Below are 26,247 nucleotides of genomic sequence, written 5' to 3'. Positions count from 1 at the left end.
CACTTTGGTGGATCAAGACGGTCATAAAACAGCGATAAGATGGAGTTCAGATGGAGCATGGTCATCTTCTTGGGGAACCAGTCTGTCGCTCCAACTACTTGTGAATCTGTCCCAAAAATTTTTACTGCAATATCTGGAAAACCGGTGAGAGTTTTCCTAATTGCAAGGAGGTTGCTGTCCTATTTTTACTCTAGTGTGACTGAGCCAATAGGATAACATGCATGAGCTGAACTTTGTAGGGACACATCTGTGTTTAGACTAAAAAAGCTTAGGTAATATTCATGTTTTGTTGGCCGTGCTTTAAAAAAAGCTAGTTTAAAGAGTTATCAAAAATCCAACCATTATGCAGATCATTTCGAACTTATGTAACACAACTGACATGGCTGTTTGCAATTACAATGTGATTACTGAGTTTAGGACCAGTAATGTATGTGTTGTAATTTGTTAACCCACTGTGGAGGTTATAACCCACCCATCTTTTCAGAGTATAATACACTCTCGCTCCTGCATGCTGCTGTGGTAATAGAGACCTTTGATACTTTCCCATTCCACTATGACTTTAAAGTTGTGAGTCATACTCGCAGCTTTAGCGAAACACCTCAGCGTCTTATTTGCACAGCCAAAGAGCCAAAGCCGGACTTTAGTAGAGTGGGTACAGTGTGTCCAGATAAAGTGGTCAGCACTGTGATGACTAAGCCAAGGCAATACTCTGTTACTGCACTCACAAAGATAAACACGCTTAAACACACACACACACACACACTGGAGACTTGCTCCACCTCTCTATGTCCATTCCTAGTTTCTTTGGAGCTCCACACACATATGGCTTTCCGTAATACGAGGTGGCAGTGAGTCATTGTGTGTGTGTGTGTGTGTGTGGTAACATCACCGCTCTCACCCCTACTCCTCTTCTTGTTTGAGCTGTGTTTTTCTTGAGCATCTGGTTGAGGAGATGTGTGAGGGAGGAGTATGTCCCATTTTGCCAAAATCTCTGGGCCGATGTTGAACACGGAACATCTGGATCAGGGAGGGACGTTACGTGTGTGTGTGTGTGTGTGTGTGTGTGTGTGTGTGTGTGTGTGTGTGTGTGTGTGTGTGTGAAAGAGAGGCATTGTGCCAAAGAAATCAATCGGAGTCACATCTGGCAGGCACAAAACGCAGCTGGACGCACAAGCAGTCTTAACACAGATCATGTGTTGTTAATACAGAGGTGAGACAAATACAAGACATTTGTAATATACATATATTCGGGAACGTGCTGTTATTACTGATAATTATAGTGAATCCCACGCACGCATGCTGTTAATAACCACCAACCATCTCACAGTTAAAATACCAACTTAAGCCGGAGCAAGATGTAAAAATTCTTTTCACCACATTTATTAGTCTGTACGCGTAGGCTAGCTCTTCACACTGAAGTCAGCCCTGTGAATCCTATTTCCTCACATTCGCATCGGCAGAGCTGCAGACGTTTAGCTTCGGGCTCGTTTTTGCGCCTGTCTCCGCATCTTTTTTGATCAAGAGGAGATCTGCAGTGTAAGTAACAGTTAAGAAGAAGGAATAGGGAGGACCAGAGTAGGAGGTCGGCTCGGGTGAAAGAAATTTCCACGACATAACATCATATGGCCGTAAGTTGTCCTGCTTGCCATCTCCCCAACAATACATTCCAGATGGCTGCAAACTCAAACACTAAACTGGGAACAACTATGTGCTTTTTTGGCACCGGGCCTCTTGTTTGTGTAGGCTACACTGAAGTGCTTACGAGTTTTGCGTGGGTTCATAAAGGGAGTGGGATTTAATTTGTGCCATTGATTTATAGATTTATTTTGATGCTCGCCAACCCACCCCCTCTGTCTGGCTCTCATCTTTTTTCCCCCCTCACTGCAGATGGTTCTAGTTTTGCAGGGCTAGGTCACAGCTATGCAACGACTTCACCATTTCAATGTTTGGCAGTTTCACGGCCCTAATGTGTCTCTCTATTATTAAATGTTTACTACCAGATAGTTTTGTTCATTTCACGCCACCGTGCACATCATGAGAAAGCCCATCAACCTGCGTTCACCTGTATTTTCATTGTAGCCTGGATGAGTTCATTTAGTGCTTTGACTTAGATGAGAAAACTGATACCAATGAATATTATCTTTCCAATAAATAATTACAGCAAGCAGCAGGTTAGTGAACGCTAAAGTTACACTAGAGAAAACAATAGAGGGAGACCAAGGCGCAGCTAAAATTATTGCAGCTGTGTGGACTGAACTTCTCATGAATCCAGAATAAGAAGCATCCACTCATTATATGTGATGCTGCTGTGTAAAATATGTGAAACCGTCGATGAAAACTTCATGTAGAAATTCAAAATGGAGAACTTCCTTCAGGGTCCAGGGCGTGGATCCAAGAGGAATTTTTTTTTTTGTGTCTTATGACACGTGTGTACCAAATTTTATATATGTGTTAAATTCGTATAAGGTTTGGAATTTTAAGGGACCAATAAAATAAGTAAATTCACTCGCGACCTAACACGAGCAACATTTCAAGAGTTTTCAATCATGTTTAGGTTCTCAAATATGCAGTTCATTTTTATATTTAATATAACTGAGCAGATACCTTACTTACCATTGGATAAGCAGTTGGGTTTTTTAAAAATGTATTTACTAATGCATTTTTAAAAAATCTGCATTATTGCTGGATGTTGCTCTCTCTGACTTTCGGCCCTCATGCTTGTAGTGTACTGACCTGTGAATCTGTTAAGCTACTCTACTCCCACACAATTCCCTTTTTATTAAGACTAGACGATGGATGATGAACAGGATCATTTAGTGTATTATAACTCCAATTCTCTCACCTCAGTACTTCATTCCTCTCTTTTCCCAGTAGTTTTATCTCATATTTTCAAAAAACTTGTCCCAGTATCCTTGGTTCATTTCTGCGTCTCTCCCATGTGGTTTGCCATCGGATGCCAGTGCCATTCGCTCACTACTCCTCCCCCGCTGTCCTAGACCATATGAGGGTGTCCTGTATTCCTTACCCAGTACTTCCTTTACTGGGTCTGTTAATTTACAGGGTCCTTTTACTCATGCCAGACATGAGTTAAGCCACCCCAGCCCCCTTCTACCTCTGCTGTGAGGCGTTATGTAAAGCTCTGTAACCCCTTCGCTCACGCCCGTTCACACCTGCTGCAGCAGTGCTGGGGGCGTGCCAGCCAGGTGCCAGTCAGCTGGCACTTTTCCCACATATGAGCGGCACAAACCTCGACATGTGCGGCGAGCTGCAGATGGGCTTGTGGGTATGTTTTGTCTGTGTATGTGTGTATGAGTATCTACTCTTGGCAGATGGCACATGCCTCACATGCCAGACATGAGTAAAGCCACTTGAGCTGTTGCATTTGAATACTCTGCATTACACAGGGAGTGTGTGTGGTGCACAAGAATGGCGAATTGCAAACACACTTCCGGTACACCAGTCTTTGGCAGCATTACCATCAGGGTGGCAGCAATTATGAGAAGTGACGTGTCCGACTATATATTGAGTATAAATTTGGCCCCGTGGTGGTAGAGCTGAGAGAAGCGTTCTGCCCTTCAGTGTTGAGATCACCACTTTACATATGGACATCGTATGTCTTCAGTGTAAGATTAATGTGCTCTCTTACCCTGTAAAAGCTGGAATGCCGATTTATGGATCATCCAAATGGTAAGCGAATAAAACAAGCTCGATCTTTACTCTTATTAACCCAAGATATATGGAAGAATACGACATGAGATAAGCATTTCTAATATATTGTTATCTTATAGTAATAATTTTATGCAAGCCTTTTTTTCTAGCACTCTTCCTGGTTTGATATTGCAGATTTACAAACTGGGCCTTGCTCGTGTATCTCTAAGCAGATCCCTTATACTGTGTAGAGAAAAGAGACCAGTTGTGTTCAGAGATTGAGGACAAGAAAAACAGAATAGACTGACTGCTTAGTCCAATTTGAAACTTTTGACTTGGACAACAAGGAAGCTGATGATGCAGTTAATTTAGTCAATAAAGACAAAGGACTCAAATGAGGAAAGAGGTGTTTTTATTGTACTTCAGATGTCCTGTTGAAGCTGGGATGTGAGTGTGGAGGAATGAAAACAGTAATTATTTTTTTAAAGCAGGTCATGTTTTGATGGCATCATGTTTCATTATGCTGGGAAATTAGCACGCGCTAAACAGGCCAGCGGGCTGAATGGTCTAATTAGGGAGCGGAGGGAGGATTGTTCACAGGAGGAGTGGAGAGCACACATGTGTGCTGATTAGCATGCGCTCAGCATTCTTGGTGTTTCTTCGAGAGATGAAAGCGTGCCCGGTGCTTTTGTGTTCATTAATGTTCTACCTGTGCGATTTGTACAGCCTGCGTCTGAATGGAGAATCAATGGAGCATTGTGATGGGAAGTGTTTGTGGCACTGATGTACTGACTGCCTTGTTAGAGATGATTATAACTTAATGAGCTCCAGCCAATCAACGAAATCATTCCCACTTCTCTCATAATACCATATGAAATACAGGACTCTGGTTTCTCTCAAGTGGCATTTCATTCAATTATAGTTTGGCACTTTTGCATTTAAATATTTTTTTAATGTGCCTGACTATTTAATTGCTATTAAATGAATGTAATTTAAAAAAAAATATTGTTCTGTGCTTGTGGTAATGACACTCAGGTGGTTGTCATTTTTCCTTTGTTGAGTACAGAGATACTCTATGGCCTTCCAGTTTTCCGCAACTAAACTTGCATCCCTTTCTGTGTCTGCAGTACCAGGGAGCACGTGACCCCGGAGATGAACAAGCTTCGTCAGAGCCTGAGGAGGAAGAAGCCCACCTATGTGCCAGAGGCCAGCAGACCGCATCAATGGCAGGCTGACGAGGAGGCTGTACGCAAGGGCAAATGCAACTTTGCTGTTCGGGTAAGTATCTACAGTCGATATTCAGTTAATCTAAGCCTAATTAATTTATTTTCTTCTTTCTTTCTTTCTTTTAAGCTCCTAGGACCTGGCGTCCACATATGTGGACATCACATTTTTGGTTGTCTAGACCAAAGTACAAAATCTTGCTCTACAAGGGCCTGATATCCACATACGAGGCCATTATACTGCCTCTGTTTCATCAAAATTTAAAACAAATATCCTCATATGTGGCTCGCATTTTTTTTAGAAACAAAAATTAGGTTAAAAAAAAAATCTGGTGGTTCTTTGTTTTTACATTCATCAGATCCCAATATGCCCAAATATCAAAGAGAAATTTAAAATGCATACCATGAAAGAGTTTGGGTCTTAGGAGGTTAATGTTAAGTATGAAAAAGCAAGTGAGTTAAGACTATGAGATAATAGTTAGGCAAGATCTTATGTGCTAGCAGTGATGCTGGCTAGTGGAGCTGCTCAGAGCGAGCCTCAACTAAAATAGCCTTATCACAAAAACACAAAATGAGATCACATTTTTACACAAACTGATTGTTGAACTAGACAAGATGGCACCGAATATGCCAGTAATATCAGCCATGTCCTAAATACTTTCAGCACAATCGAAAGCTATATTTACTCTCTTATAGATATCAGAGGGCGGGAAATTACCTAAAGAAAACAAAACCTTTTTTTAAAGTCAAGATGCAAACATGTTTATCTCTGTTATAATGTTGGGCTTTTAAGTGGCTATTTAATGAATTGCATTTTGCCTTTGCTTTGTTTTTAAGCCCCGGAGACTGGCCCTTATTAATAAGTAAAGTCAGTGCTGTATAAATGCATTCAGCAATAAAGGGTGCACAAGATTCTCACGTAATTATCACTTTATCTTAGCAGTGCGGTCTGTTAGTTTTAATGCAAAGCTAAGCTAGTTGTTTGCTGCCACCAGCTTTTTTGAAGTCTGAATATTATCTGAATTACAAAAATAAATAAATATATATATGACAGACATATATGACAGAAAAAAAGTGCTGTCAGTGTTAATCTCGTTAAAATGATGTTAACGCCATAACCGCATTAACGCGGCAAATCTCTGTTAGCGAGTTAACGCGGATTGTGCCTGGGCCGGACAGCGCTAATGCGTTGACGCCGTCCAGCCCCACGCACGAGATTAATGCTGACAGCACTAATAACAATAGCATAAATCCTATTATTTCTATTTTGTTCATATTATTACAGTACCTAAAGAAAGCAAATATACTTTTTAATGTAATGCCTATGGTTAGGCTGTGTGATACAGTTCAGGATACTTTGGCTCTGACCTTTGATCTTTATAAGAACCATCAGTAGTAAAGCACTGATCCATATTCTACCTCAGTAGCTGAATGCCTCCCATGCCATAAATGCAAAAAAGGGCCGTCATTAATGGGCCAATTTACTGATAACAAGCTCCGTTCTGAGCATGTACTGTATGGCCATCCTTGAGAGCTAAAGTGATTTGTAGAAGGGCTGGAGAGAGAATGAGGGAGGGAGATGGAAACCAGAGAAAGAGGAGTGACGATGAGGTAAGGTTATAGATTACAGAGAGCACAGGAAATGACAAGGTGAGGAATGAGGGCGCACAGAGGGTAAGGAGAGACATTTTCAGATTTGAAATGAGAGATAGGACCAGATAAGATAAGTGAAAGGAAAGAAAGACCGCAGACTGAATGGACCAGGAGAGAAATACAAAGCAAAAAGATAAAGGCAACAAAGAAAGCTGAGAGTATAAGAAAAGGCTTCGTGTGGGGCTGAGGCTAATGGAAAACGGTTCCGATGGTAATGGTCCAAAGAGCTAGCGATGAGATGGGCACTGAAGTGGAGCTCAGAGCTTTAGCAAGAGATGTAAGCATAAAAGCCTCTGTCTCTTTATATGTTGTTTTTACCTCCATGCTCGCTCAGCCATCTTTTTTTTTTCAGTGCTTTCTCAGTGTTTTTTAAATTCTAAATGAGTCACGAACTATTAATGCCTTTTCAAAAGCATTTGAACTGTAGCTACCAAAAGAATACGTGTCAGCTCAGCTCACTGCTGAAAGAAACGTTGTTTTTGCAAACTAAAGACTGTGGGATAAAATGGCCCATTGGAAGATTTGCCTGGTGCCTCTCATACTTTACGTTATAGAGCATATGAAGCTCTAGATAACCTTACTTATGTTTTGACTTCAATTTGTGTGTAATGGTCATCATTATTTTTATTTTTTCTCTAACAACACGTCTTATTTTAGTAATATATCCAGTTAGCAAGCTAGCAAAGTAAAATAACAGCTGCCAACTGTGATAGTGTGGCAGACCAAACTATGTTAGCTCAGCCATTGTGACATTAACAATATTAGCCTGTTTGACATTTTAAAAAGAGGGCAGACACCCCCTCTTTCACAGGTAACATTGACACTAATATAATTCCTGTTGTTTACTATCACAAAATAGTCAGAGTATTTGTTAAGGCAAGTCACAAAATCTAGCTCAGCTCATAGTAAATGGTACATGGGCTGGTTCCTATATTGCACTTTTCTACTCTACTGGAGCACTCAAAGTGCTTTATACAACATGTCTAATTCACCCACTTTATTTAATATATAAGTGCTTTATATTTAACAATCACACATTCATACTCTAGTGAATGCATCTGAGAGTAATTTTGAGGTTCAGCATTTTGCCCAAAGATACTTGGGGGGTTGGCGTAATAAGCAAATGCTTCAGCCAATACCTTTTGATTAGCCTTGTCTCATGCTTTCTTGCTTTGTGGTAGATCTTTGTTCTATATTCATTGAGATATTTGAATGCTAATCAATAAAATCAAATCAAATCAATACTTTGACATGCAGACAGGGACCAAACCACCAACGTTCCAGTTAGTGGATGACCTGCTCTAATTCCTGATACCTGCCTAAACCATAGTCCTAATAACAATTGCTGATTTCAAGCCAGCCCACATCAGCTGATGCTTCAATTTATTGTTTGCTTTTGTCTTTTGGAAAGTCTCATAGAAGGCACTTCTTATAAGCTACTTTACATACATACCCTTGCTGCTTTCTCTGCAAGCCACTTTGCAACCTGCCTTCTTGGCATATTTTCTTTCAGTTCGTTCTTCTCATACCTTTTAAATAACTTAAATAGCTGCCAAAAACAACAAAAACTTAGTAGATGAAAATCAGTGCTATATATTTAAATGTAATGCAGAGTTGCCTACGTAACATCACAGTTGCTAATTATCCTTTTATGGACAAAGGTGAGTTGAAATTCAATGAGAATGAAGCAAAATAGTGATGGGGTGTGAGAGATGTTAAATAATCGATCCCACAAAACTTAATTTAAAACTTAATTTATCTCTGTGAAGTTCCTTTATTCAGCTCTCCCAAACCTGAGCTGTAACTAAGAACAAAAACCTTGGAAGTCCATCCTCCAACATCAGGAGTGGATATTAAAGTAAGCTCACAATCCGAGTATTAACTTTGTTTTAATATACAAATTGCACATTTGCAAATTTTTAATTTTTAATTTTTTTGTCTCAAGGGGACCTATATATTTCACTGGCTACGTGTTAGATATCGAATTGATTTTAAACTTGTAATTACTTTAGAAGCCATACGTTATCACATCACTCCTACCTACATTATAGATTTATTCTCGGCTTATGAGCCCAGCTGCTGCCTGTGTTTCTCAGATCAGACCTTCCTGATTGTTTCCAACTGTTTTTTTTTGCGTTCACACTATTCACTCCAGCTGAATGAGTTTCATTTGCAAGAAGTTTAAATGAAGAGCCCTGGTGTATCAAACGTTAAAAGGAAAAACCTAAAACCATCTGTTTTTGTTTCGTCTGCAGTACCTGGGGTTGGTGGAGGTGGACGAGTCGAGAGGGATGCACGTATGCGAGGAGGCAGTGAAGAAGCTAAAAGTTGTGAGTAACCCACACACACTTCTAACACACACTTTTTGCTGCATTACTAAAAGTACATTTTGTTGCAGGAAGCCAGTTACAAATATGCACCCAGAGGACTTCAGAAACTTTGCAGAAACTCATTACAGACTCGGTGGCGCAAAGCCAGTGCGCCAGTGTATTGACTGAAGAAATGCACAAATGCACGCACGTTCAATACTTGTTCTTCTTGTTGTTTTCTACTTTTTTACCCCGTTAATTGGTCTCTCTGGTGGGTCCTATTCCATATGTATCTGATGTCACCATAGAAAAGCAAGCAGAAAATGAAACTGGGGCGTACGCATGCTCGTGTAAACACATAGTTTGCCCCCCTGGGAAGCTGGATTCGGACAGGGAGCGTGTGAACAGAGTGACTCAGACTGGCCGGTGTCAGACAGCCACACACACACAGACACACACTTGAGGTTGTAGAAAGGACAGGCGTGTACAACACAGTTTTCATGTTATTTCTCTGCTACTGCTTTTGTTGACAAACTAATATCAAACTGCACTTTTCTTTAAAATCTAGAGTACCACATTTTCAGCTTGGAATCTGCATTTTCTATCTTATCCCCAGGGAGGCATGTAACTGTATAACTTTATATAACAATTTACAGAAAATCCCTAAAACTCTTCAATTTGTTTTGCTCCATTCTCTATCAACACCAACATCTTTCTCTCTGCATTTGCTCAAGCTAAAATATTTCTCCCAGAGTTCCACTCTGGCTCCACCTCATCATTTAGCCTCTTCTTCCCTCCATCATTTGTCAGATTCTTCACCTTCATTCTTGCTCCCTCGTTCTTTTTGTCAGTGGGATTATGCAAAAATGGGGCTCCTTATCGCGTCGCTGTGGGTTTCAAAGCCATTTCCTGCAGAGCTCTGACTCTGTTTCCCTTACTCGCACACACAAACTCCGATGCGGATTCGTGTGCATGTGCACGCTCACAGATTCACACAGATTCACACACGAAGCCCTTGCTTTTTCAGTCTGTTTATTTTTAGCATGGCCCATGTTGAGCGTGTTATTAGCGCTGCCTGGTGCCCACCTCTGGCAAAATGATTCGTAGTGCCAGCTGGCACAGTTTTTAGCTGCTCCCGCCTCTCTTTTCTTAACCCTCCACTACCTCATTTATCCCAGGGATGTCATCATTTTACACAACAGCAGGCAAGAATAAAGGTGGCGTTACAGTCTCGCTCATAAGCTTCAAGTACAATTTAATACTGCTACTTGTCTATAAAGGTTTAAATGATTCAGTGCCCCATGTTCTTTGTCTTTCCAGAGCGGGAAAAAGACAGTAAAAGCAGTATTGTGGGTTTCGGCTGATGGACTCAGGGTGGTAGATGACAAAACTAAGGTAAGAAACGCTTATCTATCATGTGTCTCCTTGTTTTGTCCTTCTTTCTATCTCTCTTTTTATCTATGTTATCACTCACCTGACAGCAAGGGCACGGTGCACAGTCGTGCCTTCTTGTTGTCATGTCTACAGTCTTGTCCACACTAGTATTTTATCTGAGTCTTCAGTCTCAGCCTCTCAAGACAGGCAGAGACACAAATAACAGAGTTAGCCTGTCAAAAAGAAGATATAAAGCCCACTAATGCGCTTATTTCCCTCTAATACTTCAATTTGAAACATTTTTTCTTCTTTTTGTTGCTCTCATATTTAGTAAAGGCATGCATATGCCATCCTCAGACCACCAACAAAACTCTCATTCTGTCCTAGTTTGGTGACCCACTGTGTATCCACTGTGTTGCTCCCAGGCTTTTTTGTGTGTGTGTGTGTGTGTGTGTGTGTGTGTGTGTGTTTGGTATTTCAGAGCTGGCATATGTGACTCATGATTGCTTGCTAAAGGTGCTTAGTGGGGGAGGGAAACTCAAGTAAACACAGACGCACACATGCACTTGAGGAGTGTCTGGCGGCCAGGGAGGCCTCCTACAGTGAGTGCAGCTCGCTGTGGTTCTATTGAAAGCAGAGCACAATAAAGAGCAGCAGAGACAGTGCAGAGAGTAAGCCTGATAGAGCAGCCTCTTTCTTGCTTTACTTTTTTTTTTTCTTTTAATGTGTTTAGAGGCCACACACGACCACACCTCTTCCAGTCTCTCAGTCCCACTCCTCGCCTTCTAACCTTCCTCCTTCCTATTGTCTATCTGTTCTATTGTTGTCTTTCTGTTCTTCAATTCAATTCATTTCATGTCAACTTTATTTACATAGCACCAAATTACAACAACAGTCACCTCAAAGTGATTTATATTGTAAGGTAAAGACCCTACGATAATAGAGAGATATAGGGAGACAGGATGAAAGCTACAGCCAGAGTTTAATAATAACTGCAGAGTGTAGTGTAATGATTAAATGCAGAGTGGTGTGTAAACATATAGAAAGTGAAGAAAGACACTCATTGCATCATGGGAAACCTCCAACAACCTATCTTTATTGCACCATAACTAAGGGAGGATTCAGGGTCACCTGATCCAGCCCTAACTATAAGCTTTATTAAAAAGGAAAGTTTTAAGCCTAATCTTTTAAAAGTAGAGAAGGTTTCTGTCTCCCAAATCCAAACTTGAAGCTCTTCATTGCAGTATTTTTAGCCGGAACAAATATGATATAACACAGCAGAAAAACCCTGGATGCTACCATCAGTAAATATTATCCTGTTTGCTGATAACCTCATAGTAGCTCTTTAACCTTCTAAGACCCGAACTCTTCCACGGCATGCATTTTTAATTTCTCTTTGACATTTGGGCTGATTGGGACCTGATGAATGTAAAAACAAAGAATTAGCAGATTTTTTTTTTTTTTTACCTAATTTTTGTTTCTAAGAAAAATGAGAGCCACATATGAGGATATTCGTCCTCATATCCACATATGAGGATATTCATTTAAAATTTCGATAGAAGAGTAGCAGTATAATGTCCTCGTAAGTGGATATCAGGCCTTTGTAGAGCAAAATCGAGTATTTTGGTCTAAATAACCCAAAATGTGATGTCCACATATGTGGACGCCAGGTCCTAGGAGGTTAAAGTAATAAAAAACTAATAGAAAAACTAAAATAAACCTATGTATTTGTGAACCATAATCACCATATTTGTTTAAAGATTTACATTGCTGTAACTTTTGGAATTGTAGCAACTGAATAGCTTAAAGCTGAGAGAAGCCAGAAGTGAGGTTTTGGTTTTGTATAAGATTTAATTGCTATAAGTCAGCGTGTTAGCCAGCTTTAACCTTGAAGCTAAAAAACACCAATATCAGCAAAAGAGAAGAAAACGTTGGTTTTGGTGGAGTCACAAGAGGTTGTTTTCTTTTGGCTTGCACTTTTGTTTCTCTTCTACCACATTACCTAAACAACAGGTTAATTTAAAATATACCTGTGGAAAGAAAAAGCAGGCTCACTCGTCATTTATTAATAAACTCCTGAAACATACTGAACTTGCAAAAGCAAGTTCAGTATGTTTTATATTCAATAATTCATAAAATGGGTTTAAACTTACGTAGGAACATTAGGAATTCTAATTGTGCATATTAAGGTTGTCATTCAGCGCTCTACACAGGGTTTTAGCATCCTTTAGCTCAGTGTTTTTATTTTTCAGCCGGTAAAAATACTAAATTGATGGCGTCTTTTTGCTTTTATAGCAAGAAAAAGCTCTAATATTTTTAGCCAGCTGTACACGCCTTGGCCAACAACAAACAGTGTGCAGACACAGTTAACACACTGAAGCCTGTAAGAGTCAGATATTCCAGTCAGAAGATACTAGAGCCCCAAAAGAGAGAGAAAGGAGAATACTGAACTAACTGTGAGATGACCGAAACGTAATTGTCTGCAACATCTTCACAGGTTAATTACGTGTAAACTATTGATGATAATCATTAAAATAATTTAATACAAGTTTAACTTAATAACTTTTTGTTAGACAATCAGCTTTTATCACTTTCTTCCTGTTTTATTTCATTGCCTGTTCGTAATCCTTGCCATCAGCTAACCTCTGTGAATCAGCTAGTATGCTCTTATTAACAGCCCCACGAGCCTTTATTAGAACCTTTCCCACAGTCTATCAGTATACAGTGGGCTTGTGCATATGTGCGACGTGCATGACCTTCATGATAAATCACCAGCAGAAAGAAAGAGTCAAGTCTTATTCCATTCAGCAGAGTGACTCCTCCGCATAGATGACACAGCCAGAGTCACTGCCGAGCTTTATTCTTCCTTTCACTGATAGAAGGCCGTGGTCTGAGTTACCCACCCCCGCTCACCTCATTACAAATATTCCTCACAAGAGCACAGAGAATTATAAATCCCTAGAAAACACATCAGTACATAAATACAGTATTATGTGTGCGTATTAACACAGAGGAAGTCATTATACCGGTGATGAAGAAACAGACATGTCGGTCTCTGCTCAGCCTTTCACCTCAGTACCAGCATCCCCCTCCATTCACTAATTGGCCCACACTGAATAGGCTGTTATTCTTCTACTTTTTTCTCATCACATCCCTCTTTCCTTTCTTCCCTTTTCCCATCCTCATCCTCCCTCGTCTTCTCCCCTCGTCCGCCCGTCTCTTTGTTCTCTGTGACACAGCAAGGCAGGAAGGGAGTGTGTGGATGAGTGTGTGTGAATCCTCTTTCTGCCTTTTCTTCTTGCTCACGCCTCTTGTTTTTCTTCTTCTTTCTGTTTTTGGTGAGTCAAAGAGGTAAGCTGAAGGCCCCCTTTATGTACACAGAGAAAGACAGTGGCCCCATCTTAGTCTCTTCTATAGTGACTATACATGCTGAAGCCAGCTGAATAACCCTTTTATTGAAGGAAGGGCAAGTTGTGGAAACATTGCAGAGATTAAAAGAGGCTTCGGTGTCATTAGTCTGTAGTCTCTGTCTTTGCTGTCATCAGTGGATGTGTAAATAGGTTTATGGGGGGTTGATGGGGTTAAATGAGGTTAAAAGCAGTGTGTCAAGTATTGGATCGGTCTGTGAGCTAGTGCTCCCAGTATTAAAGTGATATTTCCTGTTTTTCTTCAATTAAGCTGCAGTTAGTTTGAGACCCTTCTACCTGCTGGAACAATTCAGTTGGCTTTAGTGTAATACGAGCACAGTCAAATGCAATAATCTCCTCTTACTCTGTCTAATTTCCTTTGCCTGCCTCTCTCAGGACCTCATCGTGGACCAGACCATAGAGAAGGTTTCATTCTGCGCTCCGGACCGTAACTATGACAAGGCCTTCTCCTACATCTGCAGAGATGGGACTACAAGACGATGGATGTGCCACTGCTTCATGGCTCTGAAAGACTCGGTGAGTAGACACTTCCAGATACCCTTTAGGATTTATACGGAAAAATGTCTGTGTTGCTCTAGCTTTTATATATATCAGTGCAAACAATTCTTTCATTTGTGCCCCCCCCCCCTCCTAAAAAAAATAGATCTTGAGGTTTACTTTCAGTATTTTAAAGGGGCTTAAAAACAGGAAGAGATTAGCAGTGGCAACAAGGGACCATAATAATTCAGCAACTTGTATCAACAACAGGTAGTAACGGGCACAGTGCAAGTTTAGTTTTTCAATATAATTTTGATCTCTGCTGTCTAAAAATGCCAGATATTTTCCACTTATGTGAAATAGTGTTTGGTAAAGTTTGGTTTAAACAAAAATAAGACTCATCTATATCATAAAGCCATTTACGCACTCTGGATTTTGTCAAGAGAATCGGGTCTGGACATACACAGCTGGATAACTCCACTGCTGAATTAGGTAAAGGTGCCATCTGTATGTATATTGTATGGATATTTGTTAGGAAGCATGTATCCCCCATCAGGTAATGTCTATAGATGGCTACATGAGTGCTTTGGATGTTTCCATTTTCTTATGTAGACATACAGCATTAAGTCACACAAGATACTTGGATCCCAGTTCTAAATTTAATTTATTTACGTTGTTAAAATGTCTGGAGGGGTTTTTCGTAGCTCTTTTTTTTAAAATAACAAATCACCGAATAAAAATAAACAGACATTTTACTGAAAATACATCTTCAGTTGTTTTTCATATATTAACACGCATTGCAATCTGTCTGTTAGATTTGTATTGTTTATTGTCATTTATGCTTAGAAATATTTAACCATATATGCTTAGAGGTGTGTAGTCGATTGTGTAGTGATAGGATGTGTGATCCTTATTAGTCTGCAAAGACTTTGTGTGCATTCCAGAATGTTCTGGCATTCACACCAACATCCTGGGAGCATGGGAGAGGTTGTACCTTCTCTTATTGTTTTATGGTAGGATAAACAAAGCTATATCTGTTTTAGTCTAAGTGCCTTTTGTTTAGATGAACTGCTGGACTTCCAGATCAGCAGGTTTAGGGAAGTCATTTATGGGGTCACACTCTGACCACACACACACATACTTACACAACGCACAAGCAAGGTACTCTTTGTTTGTATGTAGACGTCATATGTTAATGAACCTATGTATATTCATGTACCTCAATAAAAGAGCAGTGTTACGGGGGAGTAGATGAGAGCAACTGGGGTCGAGCGAAGGAAAGGCGTTTGTCCAGTTCTCTCCCGTGCACGAGAAACATAAAGAACTTTGCCTACTCGTGTCTTGCTTTGCTGTGTAATTAAATTATCTTGAACGTTCCAGCGAATAGGTTTAAGCTACAAACCTATCACTGTCAAAAAGGTAAACATAAACACAACCCACTCTGTGACAGGTGTCTCAAAATACAGCTGTAGCCAATTAAATGATTGTTTATGAATTTTCTCTACCTGTCGCTAAAATAGTGTCACTGGAATGACCTTGGGATAAGCCGACTGAAATTTAAAGACATCTGCGATAGAACGAGTGCTGGCATAGTATAATGTGGTTCTAAACCCCACAGTGGTTTCATCAAGTTAGACGGCGAGTTGGATTATTAATGTGGATGGAAGAGGACGCAGCACAGACCTGGGGGATTAGGAGAAGGGATTAGATAGAAGCCAGTGGAGTTATCTGCCCATTTGTGTCTCTCTCCATTTCCACCATACAATATCCATAACTGTGTGCTCATCTTAAACTGGACTCTCTGTTCTGTAATTGCCGTGGCTGTCTTTGTATAAGAAAGAAGCTAAGACAAGCAGCCAGTGTACCAGGGATGGAAAATATTAATGGCTCAGTGTAAAATGCCCTCTGAAATGATTTGCTTTCAGAGGGATAACTTACTTTGACTTTTACTGATATAAAAGTTTCTTTGCAATCCTAAAGAAACTCTATTATGCACAAATACAGAAAAAGGCATTTCAAAATATATATGATAAATCATGATGTTTTGGGACAAGGGAAAGTGTGCAAATGTGTTTTAATGCTGTTTTTCCCCCCTCTCTATTTGTTTTTGCATCAGGGGGAGAGACTGAGCCATGCAGTGGGTTGTGCCTTTGCTGCTTGCCTGGAGAGGAAGCAGCGCAGAGAGAAGGAGTGTGGTGTGACGGCTTCGTTTGATGCTAGTCGCACCTCGTTTGTGCGAGAGGGCTCCTTCCGCGCCAATTCCTCCTGCAGCCAGCAGGGCAGCAGTAGTGAGCGAGAGGACAAGCTGCAAGAGAAAAGGAAAGGTAGAAGTTTTTTTTTCTTTTTTAGCTGCATAGGCAACAATAGCACCATGATATTTACATAAAAACTGTCCTGAACAGCAGTAATTATCGTAATCCCTTCTTCTTCCAGACCAGCCCTCTATCATGCCGGCCCTTCCACCTGGCACCGCCTCCCCACCCGAGGGTGCGGCCTCCCCTATGGAGCGACCAGAACCAGGCGGGCCTCATGCCATCCCCCGCCGCCACGCGCCCATTGAACAGCTGGTGCGTCAAGGCTCATTCCGAGGATTTCCGGCCCTCAGTCAGAAGAATTCTCCCTTCAAGAGGCAGCTGTCACTCCGTCTCAATGATCTGCCATCCACACTACAACGCAAGACAGATTTCGAGACCAAGAACCCTGGTGAGTGGAAACGTTTTTGATGTTATACTGACAAATGTTGACATCTGCTGACCTCCTGACCCCAGTCCTGTTTTGATAGAGGCTGAAGTTCACAACATTGGAATGTGGGGTAGGGCGACAAAAACTACAGCGCTGTTCCTTCGAAGCATGAGTTTATATCTGTGCCCAATTCACACTTTCGTCATAATAATAAATTTGGTTTTAGTGACTGAATAATAAAGACTATGAGAAGGTAGCACGTGTTTTGATAGGTTAGTAGGTTTAGAAATGTCTAAATGTGTGTTGGATGTGTAATTTGGTAATCAAAATGATTGTTCCGCAGTCACACAAACTATATTTTTCATGCTGACATATCATTAATTTAGATGACATTCAGTGATGGCCATCATTTACAGGGCTCTAGACTAACTTTTTGCCATGGTTGCACTGGTGCGCCTAAAAATAAAATTTAGGCGCACCAGCACAAAAGTTAGGCGTACCCAAATTTTTAAACTGCATTACTTAACACCGCAGTTTTACATGTTCACGTTTTTTTTGATTTGTAAATGATTAACTAACAACCTTTCAAAATGATTAACTTGACACCCCCTTTGCTGCCCAAATTAACAGCAGCTCCATCAGCCCCCATAGCAATGATTTTATCCAACCAGTTACTGCACTGGTCCCCAAGAGCAGCAAATGCTTTCTTTGAGGCAGCATAAATTCCTAAACAAATTAAAAAAAAATACCATTTACTTATCAGATCAAGAGTTTACAATGCAGTCTTTTTCAGTTTGAGTTTCTATATTCATGTATTATTGCTATGTTTAATTTTCAATGATAAGAACATGCTAGATATGGTTAATTCAGTAACACGACGTAATATTATTAATCATATACATAGGCTACGTGACATGACATGGCTTACCTTGGGCATGGGCATGCTGGACCTCAATGTGTCCAATCAGTATATTCGCTGGTCTTCCTTTTTGCAAGATACGAGCGTACACAATGACACATTCTTTTGTGGCGATGTCTGTGTCTCCATCGATCAGGAAGGCCATGTATGTACTGTTCGCAATTTCCACTGACGTCTTTTTTTTCAGTGTGTCAGCGATTACGCCTATAAACTGGGCGCACGCAACATCATTGCTGTATGTGGGGTTTATGTCCAAGCCATTTTTCCTGTGAAGAGTTATTTCTGACTTGAACTTAGTAAACGGAACTTCTTCTTTTGCAATATTGTAGGCGATGTTAAACTTAATGATCATCTCGGCCTCCTCCGATGACCTGTTTACTCCTGCCTGCCGCTGAAAGGCAGTGGGGAGCGGGGACATTTTGGCAGAGCATTTATCGCGGCATATAATGTGTCTTCTCGATGCTGTATGCTTTTTCAGCGTTTCAATTCGAAACGTATTAGCACCAGTGACAAATGCTGTGTTGCCGGCCATGGTCTTTCCACACTCGCGACAATAAATGCAGTGCATCATATTGTCAGCTTGGCTGTATCTTAGCCAGGGAAACTGGTCAAGCCACTCGATTCGAAATCTATACATTTTCTCACTTTTACTTTCAGTGGACTCCGGCTGGGAGTCGATCGTATGTGGCTCATTTTCTGATGCCGTCTCCGGACCAGTGTTTGACAAAAACGGAGAGGTTGATGGCTCCGTGTCAGAGCGCTGGCTCAGAATTTTGGACTGATCAGGCCTTAACTTAACGAAAAAGTTATCAATTGTTCTTTTCATATTTTCTCAATACCAACTTCATACACTTCTGACCTGGGCTACTCACCCTTCTCTATCTGCCCGCACTTTCAAACGTAAACACAAGTAGGTCTGCAGGAATATCTGGACCACGGCCAATCACAGAGGTCCCCGCCTCTGAGTATCTCTGATTGGTTTAGAACACGACATGGGCATAATGTGTGCCTGTTGTTGAACACACGGAGACTTTCAGGGTTGCTGAAACTTTTTTTCCGAGAAAATACTTGGTTGCACCGGTGCGACCAAGTATTTTTTTTACTTGGTCGCACCGGTGCAACCAAGTATTTTTTATTAGTCGCACCATGGAGAAATTTGGTCGCATTTGCGACCAAATTGGTCGCACTCTAGAGCCCTGATTTATCTGTTGCTTTGTCTCCTATTAGCTGAGCAGCATGTTAAGCACCACCTTTTTAATTGTTAGACTGACTGCACCATTACTGAAAGTGCACCAATTATAGTAACAAAGGTGTCTAATTTAGAGCTTTTGTGTGAAAGGGGAAGATCCAAAAGTACACTAATGTTTTAGGATACATAGAAAGTTAACTATTTAAGCTATTCTCTGTATGATGTGGAATAACCATGAATTCGTTTCACCATTAGTTTTCTTTAAATCAGTATTAAAGCTACTAATATACTTACTAATGGATCAGTAGCAGGATGGAGGTTTCACAGGCAGTTAAGGATACAACATTGAAAAAAATAATGGCAACAAAATAAATATTTTGTAGTGGTAATAGACAATAAACTATGTTTATAGCAGAAGGATTTATGATATTAACATGTAGATGCTAAAGACTAATATTAGGCTAACTTCATTCACACTTCATTTTTCTGGAGATGATTTAACCACACTTAATTTACACATGGCATCAAAATACCTCTCAGATACTCACAGGAAAATCAGGCGGGATGTCACTCTTCAAGAAGGAATGGTATCTTTTTTTTTAAAGGTACTGCAAACCCCACATTTCCAAGTAATTATTTGTTATTCCAAAGAAGTCAAAGAACATGACTACTGCCTCTACAAACTATCTGCACACGGGGCTGTATTCCACTTGCGTCATGGTTGTTTGTTGGAGGGTTATTACATTTTCCATTTGGCTTGAGCGTGACATCACTGACCCCTGACTGTACACGTCTGAGTAATCATATTACAGAATAAATCATCCGCAGATCTTAGGTGAATTTACATTCATGTTTTCGTGGTGGAGCAGGTGTAATCCTGCTTTTTTCATTTTAATGCTTACCTTCCACTGAATACTTGACAAGGAAAAAAAGAAGCAGTTATGTGAAGTGCTGTTATTATTGCGATAAGTGACAACGCTGACAGCTGCTGCCTGTGCAACTTTGGGAGCTCTTGGCTTTTTTTAAGGGCAATTAAACATAACTGATTTAGCCCAGACAGGTTGCATAAAAAGAAATACACAGTCCCCCCACCCCCCACCCATTCTCTGTGGTGCCACAGGATCAGAGTGCTCAGTAGCAAGGCTGATTACAGTCATTAGAAGAGATGAGAGAGAGTTTTTGATATGACTGGAATACTAAACCACAACAGCCACTCTCATTCACTATATAGTCCATCCTTTTATTTCCATTTCCCATTCGCCAGTGACTGTTACCGTATCCAGGTTGGTGGATATGTTGTTGTTTGAAGCTTTAAAGCTTTTTGGAGGCGTGTCATGAAGTAAAAGTGGACCAGCTAAAAGGTCCTCAATTTCCCAAAGTGTCCTCATTTCAGTGGTCTTGGAGGCACAAACTAGTCCCCACATAGACATATAGACAGGTACACACACACACACGCAGATAAAACCTAAATGGTCTCAGCCAATTCGTCTGCTTGCCTTCTCCCTTGTGACTCCCTGTACAATGTGCGTATTGATTTATGCGGTCAATCAGCTGTCCTGTTTAGCCTTCAGCTACTATTCTACCAGCCCTTGAACCTGCCACTGCACTGAGGAAAACACAGAGAATAGGCACACATGTGAAGTGCTTAAAGTACCTCTGAACTCTGAGAGGCACTGACAAGAGCAGGGGGGGAAAGGGATCACAGGGCTGGTCTTTGTGGAACAAAGGACAGAGAAATCTTTGAAGGGAGACCTTACACATGCCTCCAGCGCCCTCTGCGCCCTCCAGTATAATTCAAGGCTTGTAGCCATACAATGCAGACAGTTAAGAGAGATATACATGTATTAGAAGAATGGATTTGAATGGCACACCAGTGCGATTTGCTACACAATGGGCCCATCTGTTGTAAACATGTATTTCTCTTTACTTGAATCCCACTCCTGTATTCTTGAATCTGTCTATGTATTCATATTATGAAAGTACAATGTGAAAGAACTCTAACAGGAAGGACGAGGAAAAAACACAAGCATCATTTCTCTGAGGTTGTGAGGGAGGCTCAGGAAACTATGAGGAAGGAATTTTATCTATTTATATCTGCAGTCAGTGGTTTAACCCATGGTTGATGTAAGAAACTTGTATTTTGTTGCTTTTTAGGTCAAACAGTGGCGAGCATCAAAGTATTTAAATGCTCTAGTTTTATGCTTTTGATGCTAACTAGGTCTGTTCAACAATTGTGTATTCCATCTCTTCTTTTCATGCTTTACTCTTTGTCTCATTTCTTTCTCTCTCTTTCCCCACCTCCCCCTTGTGTGTCCTTATCTTGCTAATACCAGAGATGGATATGGGATTGCCTGGTGAGGGAGACAGCAGTATAAATGCTCTGTGTTGCCAGATCAACACCTCGTTCACCAAACCATCAGACGAGCTCTTCTCCAACCCTTCCTTGTCTGCAAATGGCCCGCCAACCGGCACCGTGCCCCCTGTTCTGCCTCCTCCACCTGCGCCAATGCAAGGTAAGATGAGACTATAATAGATCAATATTAGTTTTGAATTATAACAAGTGGTGGGCAAGTTTAAGTAAAACTTTTACTCCATCACTTCTAGCCACCTCCTCATGGGTACAGGCGGAAGCTCCTCTCCACTCTCCTCCTCCGGTTTCTGTGGCGATGCAAATGCAAAGTGGCCACAAACGCACGCCATCTGAGGCTGAGAGATGGTTGGAGGAGGTCTCCAAGGCTGTGAAGGCCCAACAGACACCTCCTCCCGGCCCCGCCATCCCCACCATCCCCGGACCTCCCTCCATCTCCAGTCATCAGATGTCCAGTCAGGCAGCCATGTCAGCTGCCCCAGTGTCCACTGTGCCCATGTCCAAACCTCTTATTTCCGGCCCCTCTGCTCTTTCAGGTCAGGCTCCGATGCCCCTCCCACCAATGTCGATATCATCAGTTCCTCTAATACCTGGACCTCCAGTTTCAGGTCCCCCTATGTCTCTTCCGTCCATGTCCATACCCACCATGTCAGGGCCAAGCATGTCTGGAGCCCCCATGATCCAGCCCTCCCTCCCTGGACCTCCAGGCTCACTTCCAAGCTCCATGCAACCGTTCCCTTTGGCTTTTGATAACACTCCAGCCCCTGTGGGAATGTTTGCCAGTCAGCCTGTCCAACCTGCTTTTGTGCCCATGCAGACCTACATGCCAGGTCTAGCAAGCAGTATGACCTATCCCAATGCCAGTGTGCCTGTGGTAGGCATCACACCATCGCAAATGGTGGCCAACGTCTTCTGCACTGCCACAGGCTCGTCGGGCACAGGCAGCACTATGGGCTCGGCTGGAGGAGGAGGACCCAAGGTGGGGACGCTTGGAGCAGTCGGGCAAGCCCATTCCTATCCAGTCCCACCTAGTGCCGTTGGCCACTCTGCAGGTTTTTCAACACCTCCATTTTCATCCACTCCACCTTTATCAACAGCCATTAATGGCCTTGCACCGCACAGCAGCACCACAGTGGCCCTCCAAAATGGGACCTCCAGCACTAGTGGAAATTGTGGCACTAGTAGCAGCTGGCCGCCAGAGGGCAGCCAGCTAACAGCTCCGGTGGTTGATTCCCAAGAGGATGACCGTTTTGAGGCCAAGTGGGCAGCCTTGGAGACAAAACCAGCAGCTCAGCAGCCTGGGAACAAGGCATCAGCTGCGACAGCCAACCCATTTTCCAACAATCTGCAAAAGACTTTTGAGATTGAGCTCTAAGACAGACTTGGCCTCCCAAAGCTGTAGCACTCATCCTGGAGTTAAAGCCTCGGGACGCCAGGCACTAATTCCAGCATCTTTGCTTAGAATGGGATGGAGGTCCTTACATTTAGCCTAGGATCCAACCTGTGGCAGCCTAGCAACTTGCTGAATGCCCTCATAGGAGCCTACAATGATCTTGCTTTCTTCATGCTCCAATGAAACATAGAGTAACTTAGCAGCTTGCTGGACTGTAATCTGAGGATCAGGTCTCTAGCTCTCTAGACTTGATGGACTAAATCCTTTCACTCCACCTGCTACCTGCCTCTCCTCCATGCTTTCTCTTCTCACTTCTGGCTTTAATTTACCTGCTGGAAGTCCCCAGATGTACTGCACGTGCCCCCTCCAAGTACAGTGTTGAGGGGATGAAATGCAGTTTAGTACTTTTTTTCTTTGAAAAGGGGACTCCACTCAGATGCATTCCAATCCCATGTTTCTTGGCAATTTTACTTGATTTTGGTGGAGACTTTAGCAAATGTGGTTATGTGACAAGATACGTGGAGAAGCAGAGCAGTGACCTGTTGACCGATGAACAGACTGACGCTGATCTTAGCAAAGCACAGCAGAAGTTCAGACACCTGAAAGGACTAGTCAATGACGTGAGACTCAACCCTACGAATCCAAAAGGAGTTACTGACCAATAGTAGAGATTTATGGCCAAAAGTATTTTATTTATTGTATTTTATTTTTTATTTTAACAGGTTATATGTACTTAAAAATCTAAATCTCAAAGCAGTGTTTCAGGAGCATGTTGTTTTTTTATTTCTATCCCCTATATTTATTTTTGTTGAATCATAAAGAGTAGGTAAAACTACAGGTAGCAGGTTGTAAACAGTTGAAGGTAAGCACTGTGGGAAACTGAATCATGTAACAGGAACCAAATAACCAGGGCATACAGTAATGTGACATGTGAGACAAGTGTGTATATAGCGGCATGTTTCTTCCACCCGTTAGCCGTCAAATAAATATGCTCCACTGCTGCTGCCGAGGCCAGCTGAGTCTGTATGGCTTCACTTTGGCATTGTTGCCCATTTCTGTTGCTAATGCCTAATTTAAAGGGCACTGGGACTTGAAAAATGTCTTCAGGATATCCAGCACACAGACACTCTGGACAATACAGCACAACAGTCCTTTGGACTCCATCTTCACCGGACAAACCCAAGGAACTTTAATAACTCAGTGGATTTAAAAAAGTAAAACTCTGCAACACTGTGCAACTGGTTGGGGGAAAAAGATGCACTACATTCTAACATTCAGAAGTCCTTTTATGTGTTCAAACACAGGGTAAAGTCTCATCATGTACAGTATGATTGTGTATTCACCTCTACTGCACTGCTGTGACGCAGCAGGGCTACACTCACAACTGATTTCTGGACTGTAGGAGAAGAGAAACACGAGCAGATATCGATTCAGGCGTGTGGGCTGAAAAAAAAGAAAAACAAAACTGGAAGGGTTTCTGATGTCGAAATATTAGGGACAACAAAGATTCAGTTGATTACCAGAGGGGGAAAAAAACAGCGGAGAGGAAAGATGAAGGATAAGCTGTATGTGAGAGGATGTTGCTACTGTATACCTTTTAAAGAATGGGATGGAGGAAGTCTGAAGGAAGGAAAATCAGATGTGCGTAAAAAAAACAAAACAAAACAACCCAAGATAAAAGCAAGAGGCAGTTTGCGTGAAAACACGTCGAACAAAGACACATTCATCACCCACGACACAAGCACTGTCTGCCATCTTTGTGTTCCTCAAGGTCAAGCCGCTTTCATTTCAGCATCCTATTCCTCGTCTCTTAAAACCTCAAGAAAACAACACTTCTTAATCATGTGAATTTATGAAAACAATGTTGCTTATTATTATTATAACTGCAGCCTCATAAACAAGGTTTTTCTCAAACTGTGCGCAACTCCTTATATAGCTAAAACTCCAGTACTGTCAGCAGAGCCTTCAGTGTTTGTCCAAAAGATGCAACCTTACTAAAAGTTCAAGCAGGCCTGTGTAATGAAGGGCTTTTCCATGGGTTACTTCTCTATGTTATTTAAACTACAATCTGACCACAGATGCTCCTGCTATGTTCCTTAGGAACTGAATTGTGTTTGGATATATGGACTGCCACTGATTAGATTTCCTGCTCATTAACTCCCTAGAGCTTAATTAGCTTGTTTGGTCTCTTCCTGTGGCCGGCTTTTCAGAGAACCTAAATTTACATGCCACTGGCCTAATTTACACCACCTCGGCTCCTCCCAGGTTTTACCCCTTTGTTTTCTGATGACTTGATATATCTTCCCCACAGAAAAAAAATCCAATCCGCTCCCTCTCTCTACAAAAACAAATCCGATTCCCTCATGAGATCGATGCTTTTATTTTGTTTAAAATCGTTTGGGGGTTTTTTGCCCTCAACTCTTGTTTGCACGCTCCCCCCCAAAAATGGTAAATGTAGGTTAATTGTGTTCCGCGTTAAAGCAAACTAAATGACCTCATAAACTTGATTGTAAAACCATAGTTTAGTGATGGTAACAAAGCAAAACCAGTGGAGTTTATTTTTAATCTTTATTTACAGAATTTTTGTATTTAAACCAACATATTTGTATTGTAATTACATTGTACAAAAGATAAATAAAGTAATATAATATTACACCTGCTTGTGATTTCTGGGTAGTGATTGTGGTTTTCTTTTTACCCCATTTTTTGACTCATTTCTTTTCAGACATTTCCCATCCTTCAGCTGATCTTTTATGCTTAACCCCAAGCAAAGCTGCGTTCTCTTTCTTCTGTTATTATCATTCTGGCTCATACTTGATGGCTTCGTTGCTGTGCTTTTTCATCAGCTGGATTTAAATGGGTTAAACACTTTTCCTGGATGTTCTTAAACCACAGTAGAAACCCTTCAAGCGAGCCGATTTAGAGCAGTTATGCTGACATGTTGGATAGTCCTCACCGGCATTTATCTGGGAAGATCATTACGGCTCTCATATCTGCTGGCTATATATGTAACAGTCAGGAGATTGGTAGTGCAGTGCTGCAGACGAAGAGTGAAAAACACCTTTATATGTAACTAAATAAAATGTTATGTCTTGCTTGTTTAAAGCAAAGATTATGGTCATTTACAGCTCCACACAGCAGCATTGCATAATTCACAGATTGAAATAATCCATATTTATCTTACACGAGGCTTTCATGCTGCCCTTCAGTTCGTCCCACCGTCTGAACCACAATGGATGAACTGAAGCTTTCAAGCCAGCTTTGTTCTGATTGGATGGCCCTTGCAAGCAGGCTTGAACATCAGGTGGGTGGAGCTTGTGTTTATAGTCAGAGCTATGTGCCCAAGATGGCCATATTAAGGATACTTGCAAGGTCCACTCTGTAGAGAAAAGGAACCGTAAAAAAGTGAATTTTTGGTTTTAAGGTGGGAATTCACCGCTGGATAACTAAGAATTTTAAGAAAAATTTTTTTTTCTTTTTGAACATTGGATAAAGGTGGGCTCCCTCTTCCCTGCCCGTCTTTGTGCTGTGCAAACCACAGTCAGCAGCAACTTCTGGCTGTAGCTTCATGTTTGGCAGACATG

General features: G+C 41.4%; 1 protein-coding gene across 2 annotated transcripts in view; it reads left to right on the top strand.

Annotated features, from left to right (window-relative positions):
• numbl (NUMB like endocytic adaptor protein) overlaps positions 1–23,569 on the top strand; it is a 65,203-nt gene extending 41,634 nt beyond the window's left edge. For both annotated transcript variants that reach the window (XM_080888917.1, XM_080888916.1), the window contains exons 2-9: positions 4,776–4,926; positions 8,780–8,854; positions 10,154–10,228; positions 14,011–14,151; positions 16,229–16,436; positions 16,546–16,815; positions 21,236–21,415; positions 21,507–23,569. In XM_080888917.1, the coding sequence (XP_080745043.1) occupies positions 4,801–4,926; positions 8,780–8,854; positions 10,154–10,228; positions 14,011–14,151; positions 16,229–16,436; positions 16,546–16,815; positions 21,236–21,415; positions 21,507–22,645 (2,214 nt within the window). In that variant the 5' untranslated portion in view covers positions 4,776–4,800 and the 3' untranslated portion in view covers positions 22,646–23,569. The remainder of the gene's footprint in view (positions 1–4,775; positions 4,927–8,779; positions 8,855–10,153; positions 10,229–14,010; positions 14,152–16,228; positions 16,437–16,545; positions 16,816–21,235; positions 21,416–21,506) is intronic.
• Positions 23,570–26,247: the final 2,678 nt, after the last annotated feature.

This window comes from Rhamphochromis sp. 'chilingali', assembly GCF_963969265.1.
Source record: "Rhamphochromis sp. 'chilingali' genome assembly, chromosome: 8".
NCBI lineage: Eukaryota > Metazoa > Chordata > Actinopteri > Cichliformes > Cichlidae > Rhamphochromis > Rhamphochromis sp. 'chilingali'.
This window is presented reverse-complemented; position numbering and strand designations above follow the sequence as displayed.